The sequence below is a fragment of the Spermophilus citellus genome, assembly GCF_964194105.1.
Source record: "Spermophilus citellus genome assembly, chromosome: 2".
Taxonomy (NCBI): Eukaryota; Metazoa; Chordata; class Mammalia; order Rodentia; family Sciuridae; genus Spermophilus; species Spermophilus citellus.
In genome coordinates, this window is record NC_138183.1 from 211,838,337 (window position 1) to 211,851,441 (window position 13,105).

Here is a 13,105-nt window from a genome sequence, read left to right on the forward strand (position 1 = left end):
GCCAGGTTTTGTATTTTATATAAAAGGAAACTGAGAGTCAGAGAAGTTAAATAATTTGCTAAGGGTACACAGTAGATGAAAAGCCTGGACTTTAAGCCCTGGGGTGTCTGGCCCAAAACCCACAGTCTAATCAAAAAATCCATAATGTCCTCATGGATCCTGCCCTCCCTGCCTGTTATCTCAGGACAGCATGAAAAATTAGCCCTCACTACGGATCTGGAAAGGTGAATTCTGCTGACATCTTTTGTCCATAACTGCTTCCAGGAACCCACCCTGCATCATGCGTCACATTGGCTACTCCAGGGCTTATTTCCCTGACCCAAATGGACTCCAGCATGACAAAGGCACTCTGGAATGGTTGTCTTCAGAGAATGGGTGACACTAGCATTTGGTATTCCTAGGTTGGTTCCTGGAAGAAGAAAGGGCAGAAGGGGCCTGAAGGAATGCCCTAGGTCAGGGTTTGGGGTGTGAAACCTCACACAGACCATGGAGCATAGGGTTAAGAATGATAACGGGTCATGGTTCTCTGTCTGCAAAGCTTTTGGTTCACCACAGAAGAGAAGCAGAACCACCAGCTGTCACCTGTTTGGAAGGAAGAAACCAAATCACAAAAACCACAGATCAGCTGGGCCCAGTGGTGCATGCTATAATTACAACTGGTGGGGAGGTTGCAGGAGGACAGTAAGTATGAGGGCAACCTCAGTACCTTAGACCCTGTCTCAAATGAAAAAATAAAAAATAAAAAGGTCTGGGGTTGTAGCTCAGTTGTAGAGCACCACCGGGTTTGATCCTCAGTACTACAAACAAAACCAAAACCCACAAAACATTTGCATGAATGTGTACTTCTCTGAATATGTCTGTTTCTTTCCCTGTTAGTGTACTTGGAGTTTGGGTACATGTGGGTGTAATAGATACCTCCTCAGCATATCTTTTGTATATGAGTACATGTGTGCATGGGCTTAGTAACAGGGATCAAACCTAGGGCCTCATACATGCTAGGGGAGCACTTTACCACTGAGCTACATTTCTAGGCTGTCAATATATATATATATATATATATATATATATATATTTAAATTAATTATTTTTTTTGCATTATAATTTTAATACACCATTATACAATAATTTATCATATCTCTGATTATATATAAGGTATGTTGACACCAAATTCACATCTTCATACATGTATTTTGTATAATGATGAGGGTTTCCTGTCAACATATCTTTTACCTGTGTATTTGTTCCACTTTGTTCTCTTTTTTCTACCATTCCCTTGAGTGCCATTTCCCCCTCACCCCACTGCCCCAGGAATTGGTCTGGTCCTTCTCTACTCCCTCAAGACCATTTCATGGTTAATCACATCCACAGAGCATTCAGTATGTCTATGACTTCTAAGTCTACACCGATCTTCACTTATGGGACAGAGGTATAGATCTGTATCTAGCTCCTCCCAAACACCTGCACTTGGCTAACACATATTCAGCTCGATTTTTAACAACTCATCAACTCACCCCCCCACACACACACGCGGCTACCAAAACTAACCTTGTGACACCCTCAACATTTCTAATTGCCTCCCCATATTTCTAGGGATAGGGGTTCTGAGAGTTGCTTAGAAGTGCTCTGAGGGTGGAACAGACACAGAGAAATTAGCTGAGATCTTTGGCAGCCAGTCTGGAAAAAGGCAAACAGTTTAGAGGTGGATTACAATCTCATATGGGGCAATCTAAGTGAGGAGAAATTATCCTGAGGCAAAACGATGGAGGTCAGAGATGGAGTGGGCCACTGAGAAAGTCCCACAGGAGAATGCAGGGCAAGTCCAGAATGATGGTTGATTATTCTTCTATGCATTGTCCATGTTTCTGGTATATGAGAATCAGAACAAACGAGAGAACTAAGGAACAGAAGATAATTGGCCAAGGTCAAGTCCAATTTCCTTAGTAGAACATTCAAGGGCCTTCCTGACCTGGCTCATGCTTACTTCTGTAGTCTTTCCATTTTGACTCTTCTGCTCATCCAAGTACTACAGGCACTTCTTTGAACTCAGTCTCTCTTATGCCATTAGTATTAGTATTAGTATTGATACTGGGGATTTTTGTTTTTTTAGGAAGAGAGAGAGAGAGAGAGAGAGAGAGAGAGAGAGAGAGAGAGAGAGAGAGAGAGAATTTATTTTTTTTTTTATTTATCGGTGGACACAACATCTTTGTTTGTATATGGTGCTGAGGATCGAACCCGGGCATACACATGCCAGGCGAGCACGCTACTGCTTGAGCCACATCCCCAGCCCGATACTGGGGAATTGAACCAAGGGATGATTAATTCCTGAGTTGCATCCCCAGCCCACCCCTCACCATTTTTTTTTTTTTTAATTTTGAGAAAGGTTTTCACTAAGTTGCTTAGAGCCTCGCTAATTTGCTGAGGCTGGCCTTGAACTTGCAATTCTACTGCCTCAGCCTTTGAGTCACTGGAGTTATAGGCATGCACCACAACACCCAGCTCTCTGTTGCTTTTATGTCCACATCCAATTTCCTCTGTCAGTGTCACAACCTTGGTGTCTGCTTAATTAACACCAACTCATCCTTCTAGATTTAGCCCCAGCTTCCTCAACTGTGACAGGTGCAATGAATGTTCCTGATATCTTTTTGATGTCACCTGTGACTTATCTTCATACCTGAACTATTTCAGTTGCCATACTGCATCACTTGTTTACCTTCCTGTCTGCGTGAACTGTGAGCTCCATGAGGACAGTCTGTATTTTACTCAATATTTTCAACTCCAGCATTTCACACACATATTAGATGCATAGTAAACATTTTGTTGGATGGATGAATGAGTGAAAGGGCTCAATTCTTACAGAAGACACAAACAAATACAGAGACAATTCAAAGCTTCATGAAAAAGACCATGCTAATAAGTCATTTTGGGTACAGAAAGGAAGGATTGCCGGTGGGAGGGAAAGGGAGGGGGCAGGGGATTAGCAAGGTTGGTGGAATGTGATGGACATCATTATACAAAGTACATGTATGAAGACTTGAATTGGGTGTCAACATACTTTATACAAACAGAGGTACAAAAATTGTGGTATATATGTGTATTAAGAATTGTAATGCAACAACAACAACAACAACAACAACAAAGTACATGTATAAAGGCATAAATTGGCGTGAACATACCTTTATACAGATTTATGAAAAAATGTGCCCTATATGTGTAATAAGAATTGTAATGCTTTCCACTGCTGTCATGTAGTTAAAAAATAAAAAAAAATTAATAAAAAGAAAGGAAGGATTGCCAATTTTCAGCCAGCTCTATTCTACTCTCTGCCCCTGAAATATGCAATTCAAAATAAAAAACACTGACTAGTAAATAAAATTGATTTTTAGAACAAATACAACCTTACCAAAATGTATAAAATTAGAAAAAGCTCTTTCTTTTTGGAATGGGCTAGTGGCTTGTTGGTGCCTGTATCAATCAGGGTGCTGGCATCTCAAGAATTTACCTGAAGAGAATTTAATGATTATCTGCACAGATGTGGACAGGGTTAAAAAAAAAATTAGTCATGGATGAAGAGGCCCTGCCACTGCAGAGAGCAGTAACCCTGCTCTGGGTTATTCTACAAAGAATTAAACAACAGTTTTCAAGCTGGCAGTGGTTTGCCATGAGTTATTCCATTTTGTGTACAAGTGCTGAGGTAGAATGACTCTACATCTACAACCAACAAGTTAACAACCACCATCAGCCTACCACAACCTAAGAGAAAAATAAATTAATCATGCAAATAAAAATGACCACCTGTGAACTTACTGAATTAATCAGAAACATATGGATGCACAGGCTTATCAAACTCATTTCAGAAAAACCAGGTCCATGAGCTTATAGAACACACCCAACCACTGAATGAAGTGACCCTCTCAACTGGGGTCCATAAAAGGAGGTGCACTGACCCTGTCATCTTGTCATTTGTCATGAGCCTTGCCCTTAAAATTTCTTTTTTTTTTTTTAAAGAGAGAGTGAGAGAGAGAGAGAGAGAATTTTTAATATTTATTTTTTAGTTCTCGGCGGACACAACATCTTTGTTGGTATGTGGTGCTGAGGATCGAACCCGGGCCGCACGCATGCCAGGCGAGTGCGCTACCGCTTGAGCCACATCCCCAGCCCCAAATTTCTATAGCAATTAATGTTTTATCCTCTGTCCAGGGGCTTTAGCACAGCATGGGTTCTCCAGCCCATGACAACCTGCATAGGCCCATTCCAAGCTGACATAAGAAGCTGACACTCTGACCTAGAGTAAGTTCCTGCACTTTGACAGCTCTGTGCTCTGAACAAGATCTTTGGCTCATTTGTAATCTTATCTAACCACTTTCAGTGGTATTTTGCATTTATATCTGATCTCTGGCTTTGCTCTCAGTTTAGCCTCATTAATCTCTGTGGCTGCCTTAACCCTTTCTTAGCCATTCTGTAACACTTGCAAAGTGTAATGTGAGATATAAAAATTGTGGTATATATGTGTATTAAGAAATTGTGGTATATATGTGTATTTTTTTTTTTAGATAAGTGTTTTAGATATTTTTAGTTAGGATTGGAATAAAAGGGCATGGTGGCCCAAGCCTATAATCCCAGCAATTTGGGAGGCTGAGGCAGGAGAATGGCAAATTTGAGGCCAGCCTCAGCAACTTAGCAAGACCCTGTCTCAAACAAGACAAAACAAACAACCACCACAACAAAATAAAAAATTGTGATTTCCCTGTTTAGGATTGTCTGGTGACCCACAGGTACTCAGTGAGCTGCCACTGTTGAAGGTGGTATAGCCTGTGAATTTATTGTTATTCAGTAAGTTCAGACATTGCGTAAAGACACACACTTGTTTAATCTATGTTAATGACATAACTAGCTCAGGAAACCACCCTGGGCCTGAAGGTTCAGGAAGGGAGCCTGGAGCTAACAATGGAGGAGTACAGCTTCTAGAACTGCCAGTTCTCAGATTGGTTCAGCAGACTTTATCTGTTCTCCTCCCATGCTCAGACTGGTCTCTGACTCTCATTAGCTGAACTCCATTAGAAGCCCCCTGGTGAACCATGGTAATATATCCTATAGAGCTTGAACTCCCAGGGCAGGATGTTAGGATTAGAATAAAAGAGCCTGGGAGGGGAGGGGGAGGGGAAGGGGGATAGTAGAGGATAGGAAGGGCAGCAGAATATAACATACACTAGTATGGCAGTATGTAAAAAAGTGGATGTGTAAAAGTGGATGTGATTCTGCAATCTGTATACGGGGTTAAAAATGGGAGTTCATAATCCGCTTGAATCAAATGTATGAAGTATGATATGTCAAGAACTTTGTAATGTTTTGAACAACTAATAATAAAATAAAAAAAAATAATAAACTGTTTTTAAGACTTTATTAAAAAAAAGAATAAAAGAGCCTGGTGGATCTTGAAATACCAAGAATGGATCTTGGTGGGAGTGCAAATGAAGAATAACCAGCATAGAGGGAAGATGTCTCAGCTTTGTGAGTGACACATATATATGGTTAGTTTGCCTATTGGGCAATCAAGTACTGAGTCAAACCCTGTGGATAACAATGATAGATTTCATATTTTGTATATTTAAGTATCTGTGTATATAAATTTGTTAAATCTATGAATTAGTAGGTCTAGGGTGGGACAAGGACATTTATATTTTAAAAACTTCCCAAGGAATTTTTATAGGTCCTGCTTGTGAATCACTGGAAAAGTCCACCTTCTTTCTCTTTTTTCCTGTTTTCTTTTTCAGTGCTGGAAATGAACCCATGGCCTCTTCCATGCTGGGCAAGCACTCTACCACTTAGCTATACTCCCAGTCCAACTGTCTCAATTTTTAAATGAAGGTTCATAGAAATGAAAAATACCCTGCCTTGGCTACTCTTGGTTTGAGAACTATCCCTTAAGTGACATTGGAGGGTGGAACAGGAAAACTGGAATGTTTATACCTATCTTCTTGTATAAGTCCTCCATTTTCTTGATGAGGGAACTGAGACTTCAAAGATGGCATGGTAATTATACAACTAGTAAGTCACAGAAAAGGAGGGACCAGTAATAAGTACAGTATTTCTCTCAGTCCAGTGTTATTTACAAGCAGCACATTTTGTAGGGGTGTGTGCATGTGTGTGTGTGTGTGTGTGTGTGTGTGTGAGAGAGAGAGAGAGAGAGAGAGAGAGAGAGAGAGAGAGAGAGCATGCCAGACAGACAGACAGCAATTCTAGTCCCCCATTTTGGTAAGGTGGGTCTTCTCACAGCCCCTGACAATAGAGAAAACAGAAAAGAGAGCAGGCAGAGTTCATTGACCACAGGGTTCTATGGTGGAAGTGCCTGTAGGGGAGGAGCCAATGGCTGTGGGTGGCTGCTTCCCATCCTGTCTGTGAGAAGTCTTGACTCACACACTTAATTGCATCAGGTTCTGAATCTCTGGCTATTTTATTTTATTGTGGCATTGGAGATTGTATCATGGTGCTCTATCACTGAGCTATTTCCCCAGCATGGTAGCATACACCTATAAATTCTGCAACTTGGGATGAGGAGGCAGAAGGATTGCAAGTACAAGGCCAGCCTTGGCAATTTAGCAAAACTCTGTCTCAAAATAAAAAAAATAAAAAGGGTTGGGGAAGTAGCTTAGTGGTAAAGTGACCCTGGGTTCAACCCTCAGTGCCACAAAATTAAAAAAAAAAAAAAAAGGAAAGAAAAAAAATAAAAAAGAAAGAAAAAGGAATTTGAGGCAGGGCCTAAATTGTCCAGGCTGGCCTTGAACTTGAAATCCTCCTGCCTTAGCCTGCTGAGTTGCTAGGATTACAGGTATGGACCACCACTCCCAGCATGACTCTAGTTGTCAATTTTGTCACTAGCAGAGGGGTATTTCTTCTTTGACTGGGTGTCAGGTCAATAGCACAGGCTTAGGAAAAGGTGGGTAGGGCCCAGAAAACAAAGGAGGATACCTATTGTGGAAGGGGCTCACAGGAGATTTCAGTCTGTGCAACTCTCCTGGGACAGTACAAGGCTGGGTTCCAGCAGGAGGGCTTCCATGTCACCATTCCAGGATGATACTCCTGATGACTGCTAACTAGATCTGGTCATTCTTTTCTCCCCAATTCCCAAATTCAGAAACACAGCTTCTGCTCCTCTACTGCAGCAAGTCTGCTGGATTTAAATTTTCTGAAACCAGCAGCCCTTTTCCTTTCCCCATCCTACACATGTCAGGTGGAATTGGGCAGAAGCTTAGAGATCATTCATTTATCTCACAGATGAGTAAGTCAAGGTCAGAGAGAAGAGATTCATCAAATCACAGGGCAATCAAAATTGGGACTAGATTTCAGTCCATTTAATTACCTACCAGTCTGCCCATGAGTCTGAGTTCCAGATGTGCTTCTGTACTGTTGGTCTACGTAATGTCAACATTAAATTCACTTAGTTTGTATTTCTGGCCAATTTAGTTTGCACCGCTCTGAATTCTTTTTTTTTTTTTTTTTTTTTTTTTTTTTAAAGAGAGAGTGATAGAGGGAGAGAGAGAATTTTTAATATTTATTTTTTAGTTCTCGGCAGACACAACATCCTCATCTGTATGTGGTGCTGAGGATCGAACCCGGGCCGCACGCATGCAAGACGAGCGCGCTACAGCTTGAGCCACATCCCCAGCCCCACGCTCTGAATTCTTAAGTGTGCTCAATTCTGCGTGTCATTCCTGTTTTTTTTTTTTTTTTTTTTTGGTGTATGTGTTACAGTTGTCTGAGTTGTGAGAGGTGTGTGTCTAAGGGCAATTGAGTATGACTGTTTGTTTCTGTGTTAGAATTATGGGTCTATGGGCTGCTGCTTGCCTATGTTTGTCTGTTTTTGTGGTAAAGGATAGAGGTCCAGCCTCAGCCAATTAACAAGATCTCATCTTAAAACAAAATAAAACAACAACAATAACAAAAAACTTTTAAAACGGCTGGGGATGTAGCTCAGTGGCAAAGTGCCCCTGGCTTCAAACCTAGTACCAGACCAAAATAAATAAATAAATAAATAAATAAACAAACAAACAAACAAATAAATAAATAAATAAAAATTTAAAAAGGGGTGGGGGGTGATTGTGGTAGGGTCAATCCACAGTTGATGGTTTTGTGTCTATACTTTTTCAGTGTAATTGTGATTCTGTATGTGCTTGTGTATATGTTACAATTATGGGTCTATGGCTTCTGTGTACTTATATATATATTCTCTTCTCATGTTGAAGGTTATGTCTGTTGACCACTGTGTGTCCATTTGGATGTATTTGTACTCAGAGTTGTATCTAATTGCAGTTGTGTCTACAGGGACTGCAAGTTTAAAGGCTGCAGAGAGTCTGCCTTTCATTGCCTTTTGTTCCTGGGTTATGAGAAAATGTGTCCAGGGCAGAGCCAAGCTCTGTCCTCACCCAGGCATTGTGGGGGGGGGGGTCAACCTCAACGTCCGGGATGCCCAGGCTTGAGTTCGGGGGCGGGGCCTGGGCCTCCCAGTGAGAAAGCTCATTTCTTGAGGCAGAAGCGGGGAGGGCCGGGCCGGCATCTCCAGCAGCGCCCCGCCCACACTGGACTTCGGCCCGCTGATTGGCGGTGTCTGTGGCGACTTTGCGGGGTTCGCAGATAGAACTCCGAGCTCCCGGCGCGCGGGAGGTACTGTCGTCCACCTCCAGGCTGTTACGTCGTCTCCTGCTCACCTGGCCGCGGGTGCGACCTGGCCGCTGTAACCCGGAGCGGGTGCCAGCCGCGGTCGCCATGGTGTCCCCGTTCACTGTGGTGAGTGAACGAGCCAGCCAGTGTCCCGTGTGGCCAGAGCCCATTGGCCTGATGACCGGGCTGCCGCAGGCCAAACTGTTTTGGGGTGAGGCGGGGCCGGGGGTCGCGCTGCGGCCGGCTTCCCCCAGCGTGAGTCGGGCGTTGTCACGGCCCTCTGCTCCCCAGACCAGCTGTGCCCGCCCTCCGAGCGCCCCCCAACCTCCCGCCCGCTTGCGGGAGGGAGGAAAACACTGGGCACGTGACTCGGAAGCGTGACTTTGTTGACCTGTGTGTGTCTGGCGCGGGTCGACGGGGTCGCGGCCTGGGAGAGGGAGAGGACTGCCTGGGGCCTACGGGTTCTGCGTAGGAGGACCACAGGAAGGCGTGGGAGAGGGCGGAGCGGAGGAGGGCGACTGGGACTGCTCGGGAATCCTGTCCCAAGTTGGTCTTCTCCTCTTCCTTACGTTATAAACAAGTCGGGGGCGCAGGAGAGGACGCCCCTGAATCTAAGCAATCCTGATAATGTGCTAGGGGAAGATGGGTCATTCTCTCTTGACATCGCCTCCTTTTCAGACTTTCTCAACTTGAACCTTTTTTTGTGTTTCCCCACCCTTCTGTATCTAGTACTGGTCTTCCCACCTAATGCCAGTTTCTCAGAAAATATGGGACTAGGGGAGGAGGATGGAAAGGACAGTTGATGCTCTGAGAGGCTGACAAGTGGATGTTGTGAAGCTGACCATCCCTTCCAGTCTCCTCCTCTGGCCATGCCCTTACCCTGACCAGCCTTGATAAGGAAATTTCCAGGGGGTAGAGGAACTCATCTTTACTCCCTGCTTTCACCTCTGGCAGAGAAAGAGCAGGCTTAGACCCTGTACCACACATTTGCTTCTTCCTAGTCCCCTTTATCACGTCTGATCCATACCCAGGTAACTGGTGGTATAGGAGTCTTGAGTGTCTCCCCAAAGCCCTGTGTTGGACAGCTCACCTAGCCAGAGACACAATCACTTTAGCACTTTTACAAATCACCCTCCAAGACCCTGAACTAGCAGCCCAAGGAATGTAGCTTGAGGGAACCCAGATGCAAAATATCTGTAGCAGTCACCTCCTCCAGCTTGGACTGTCCTTGCAGCCCTTGGGTACAACCTTTCTTTCTTTTGCCACCCTCCCCCCCTAATCTGGCTGAGACCAAGTCAGCTGCTCTAACTTCCTCCTCTCAGTTCTCCATCTCCCAGTCTGTTTGCTGGCTCCAGATCAGAAGCTGGGAAAAGAACCCCCATCCTACCCCCCTTCCTGCTTATTTCTGGTGTAGTTGAGTTGCTCTTGTTCTCTGGGAAACAAGACTGACAGACATGCACCTTCCTTCCCCTGATACTTGAAATCTTGGTATTTCAGGGACATTTTTCTTGTTTCCAACCAATGAGTCTGTTTCTCTAGCATCCTTAGTACCTTTCCTTGTCTTGATAAGCTACCTTTAGTCTAAGGCAGATAGAGTGGAGAATGAGGAGTAGACTGGCCAAAAAGGAAGAGGAGTTGGAGCAGGAGGAGGTTGTCACTGCCTACCCTCCCACATTCCTTGTGTTGCCAGGCCCTAAGCCTGTGTCCTGGCCTCATTATTGAGGATCTTGAGTTGGCCAGTCTGGGTGTCTGTTTCCTACTGATTTCATTCCAATTCCAGATAGCTGGGGTAGTGCTGATGCTGGCAGGTGAGAGGCTAAAGGGGTCCTAGGGAGGAAAAGGAAGGGGACCAGAAGGGGGAGGCATGTTGGGTTGCAGAAGGGGACACTTTCTTAAAGACTGTTTGCTTTTGGCCCAGACCCAGAGCCAAGAGTAGTCAAATGGAGCCCTTTCCCCTCCTAATAAATGGAGCCTCAGGGTGATGATGGGTTGTTTAGACTCTGCTGGGGGTTGGGGCAGGCCAGACTGGGTTTCTGTATATCACCCTTCCCTGTTTGGGGTGGTATGGGGGGTCATAGGCCTGTCTCTAGGGTGGATATCTGGGTTGAAGGTACTGACTCTGAGCCCCATTATGAGCTTCTGAACTCCAAAGCTCTGAGTGCTGCCTTTGTCCTGTATCCTCCAGGTGAAGAGCGAGGGACCCAAACTGGTGCCTTTCTTCAAGGCCACCTGTGTATATTTTGTGCTCTGGCTACCCTCATCCAGCCCGTCGTGGGTCAGTGCCCTCATCAAGTGCCTGCCTATCTTCTGCCTCTGGCTCTTCCTTCTGGCCCATGGCCTTGGATTCCTGCTGGCCCACCCCAGCGCCATCCTCATCTTTGTGGGGCTCGTCTTCTCTGCCCTAGGTGATGCCTTCCTCATCTGGCAAGACCAGGGCTACTTTGTGCACGGTTAGTGGTCATAGTAACTGCCGGGGGTGGGGTAGGGGGGATCCTGGGGCTGGGGGAAAGAGGGTCCTGGGGTTGGCAAGGATTTAGAAAAGGGAGCTTTTGAATGGGGGAGTTAGAGGGTTTTTGTGGTGTGGGGTCCCCTGTTGGAGGACTGCCTGATCACTAGGTGAACTCTAGTGATCAGTTCTGAAGTTCTTTAGGGGAGTGTGTGTGTAGGGGTGATCATTACCTTTGTGGATCTTCCTACACTTGTTACTTCCATAGAAAATCTGTTGAATAACTCCCCCCAATACTCATTAATTACTAAGCTTGCCTTCAGCATCCCTTATCCCCTCTTACTCCCAGGTCTGCTGATGTTTGCTGTGACTCACATGCTCTACGCCTCAGCCTTTGGCATGCGGCCACTGGCTCTCCGGACAGGCCTGGTGATGGGAGTGCTGTCAGGCCTGTGCTATGCCCTCCTCTATCCAGGGCTTTCAGGTGCCTTCACCTATCTGGTGGGGGTCTATGTGGCCCTTATCAGCTTCATGGGCTGGCGAGCTATAGCAGGACTGCAGCTGGCTGGGGCAGCCTGGCGCTGGACTGAGCTGGCAGCAGGCAGTGGTGCACTGCTCTTTATCATCTCAGACATGACTCTTGCACTGAACCAGTTCTGCTTTCCTGTGCCATACTCTCGGGCAGTCATCATGTCCACCTACTATGCTGCTCAGATGCTCATCGCCCTGTCAGCTGTGGAGAGCCGGGAGCCAGTGGAAGACTATAGACTGAACAAGGCCAACTGAGGGACCAGGATCTGCTCACCTCCCTCTCCTAGGACTGGGGTCCAGACCCTGGGGGACCTACAGGAGCTGGATCAGGATGGCTGCAGTGCCAGCCTGGGCAGTCGGTATCACTTGGGAATTGACAAGTTTGAAGGGGTAAGCAGGAGAAGGTTCTCCCTAGCAAAGCTAGAGGTTCAGGATAGTGCCGAGTACTCAGAGAAGCAGCTTCCTTTCTGGAGCCAGAATACATCACCCCACCTCTACCCCATCAGGACTGTCAAAGACCTCCTGTAGGGTAATGGTGCTCAGCTTCTTGACCCGCCCCTTCCCCTACTAGGTGAAAGAGTCTGACTTCATCTCTTATGCCTAGAACAAGTGGCAATGCTGGATGAATCCACTCCCAACTTTTCTGTTCTGTATAGTCTAGGGAAAGAGGGGAGAAATCTGTGTTGAGATGATCCAGGGCCAGGGCTTGAAGTCCTTTTAACAGGCCCACAGTTGGGAAGATTGGATGAAGATGGAATCTCCCTTCCCCTTGACTATCCTTGTTACTTGAACAATCTCAATCTTTAAGTGTGACTATTGAGGTGAAGGGTAGGCAGGAGAGGAATTTCCTTGGTCTGGGAGCCTGTGGATACCAAGGATTAAAATTGATCCCATCTCACTCACAGGCCAGCCCAGAGCTCAGGCCCCATACCACCACCCTTAGTTCCTGTTCCCAGGGCTAAGGTAAAAACCATGCCAAAGGAAAGGGCCAGGCTCTGTGTGTGTGTGTGTGTGTGTGTGTGTGTGTGTGTGTGTGTGGTGTATATGTGTAGTCTGTCTCCTAGCTAGTCTGTGTGTTTTTCTGCCATATGTCTCTGCCTGCTGTCTGTAAAATCTCATAGGGAGAGGGCCTCAGGGAGCCACTGAAGGGTGCTGAGCCTGGCACCTTTCCTCCCAACATACCCACTCAGTGCTTTCCTCCCTGTCCCTCCTACACTGGGCTCCAATGACATTCTAGGGTCTTAAGACCCAAGGCACATTCAATGCAAGGGAAGGAAGGATGAGGCAACTCCATCCTCTACTGTCCAAATATAAATAAATAAATAAATAAATAAATAAATAAATAAATAAAATCAAGGGCCACTGGCTCCCCTGTTTGTCTGCCTGTGTAGCATGCACGTGCCTGTCCTGGAGAGTGGGTGGGGGCATGGTGCCAGGGGCCCTGGCTGTCCTCACAGCCTGGGTCAAAGTCTT

At 45.7% G+C, this 13,105-nt stretch overlaps 1 protein-coding gene across 1 annotated transcript; it reads left to right on the forward strand.

Annotated features, from left to right (window-relative positions):
- Positions 1-8,503: 8,503 nt before the first annotated feature.
- Positions 8,504-12,530, forward strand: TMEM86A (transmembrane protein 86A). Its single transcript, XM_081278515.1, has 3 exons — positions 8,504-8,781; positions 10,841-11,105; positions 11,451-12,530. Exons 1-3 carry the CDS (start codon positions 8,761-8,763, stop codon positions 11,885-11,887), a joined length of 723 nt encoding a protein of 240 aa, XP_081134641.1. The 5' UTR covers positions 8,504-8,760; the 3' UTR covers positions 11,888-12,530.
- The last annotated feature ends 575 nt before the right edge of the window (positions 12,531-13,105 follow it).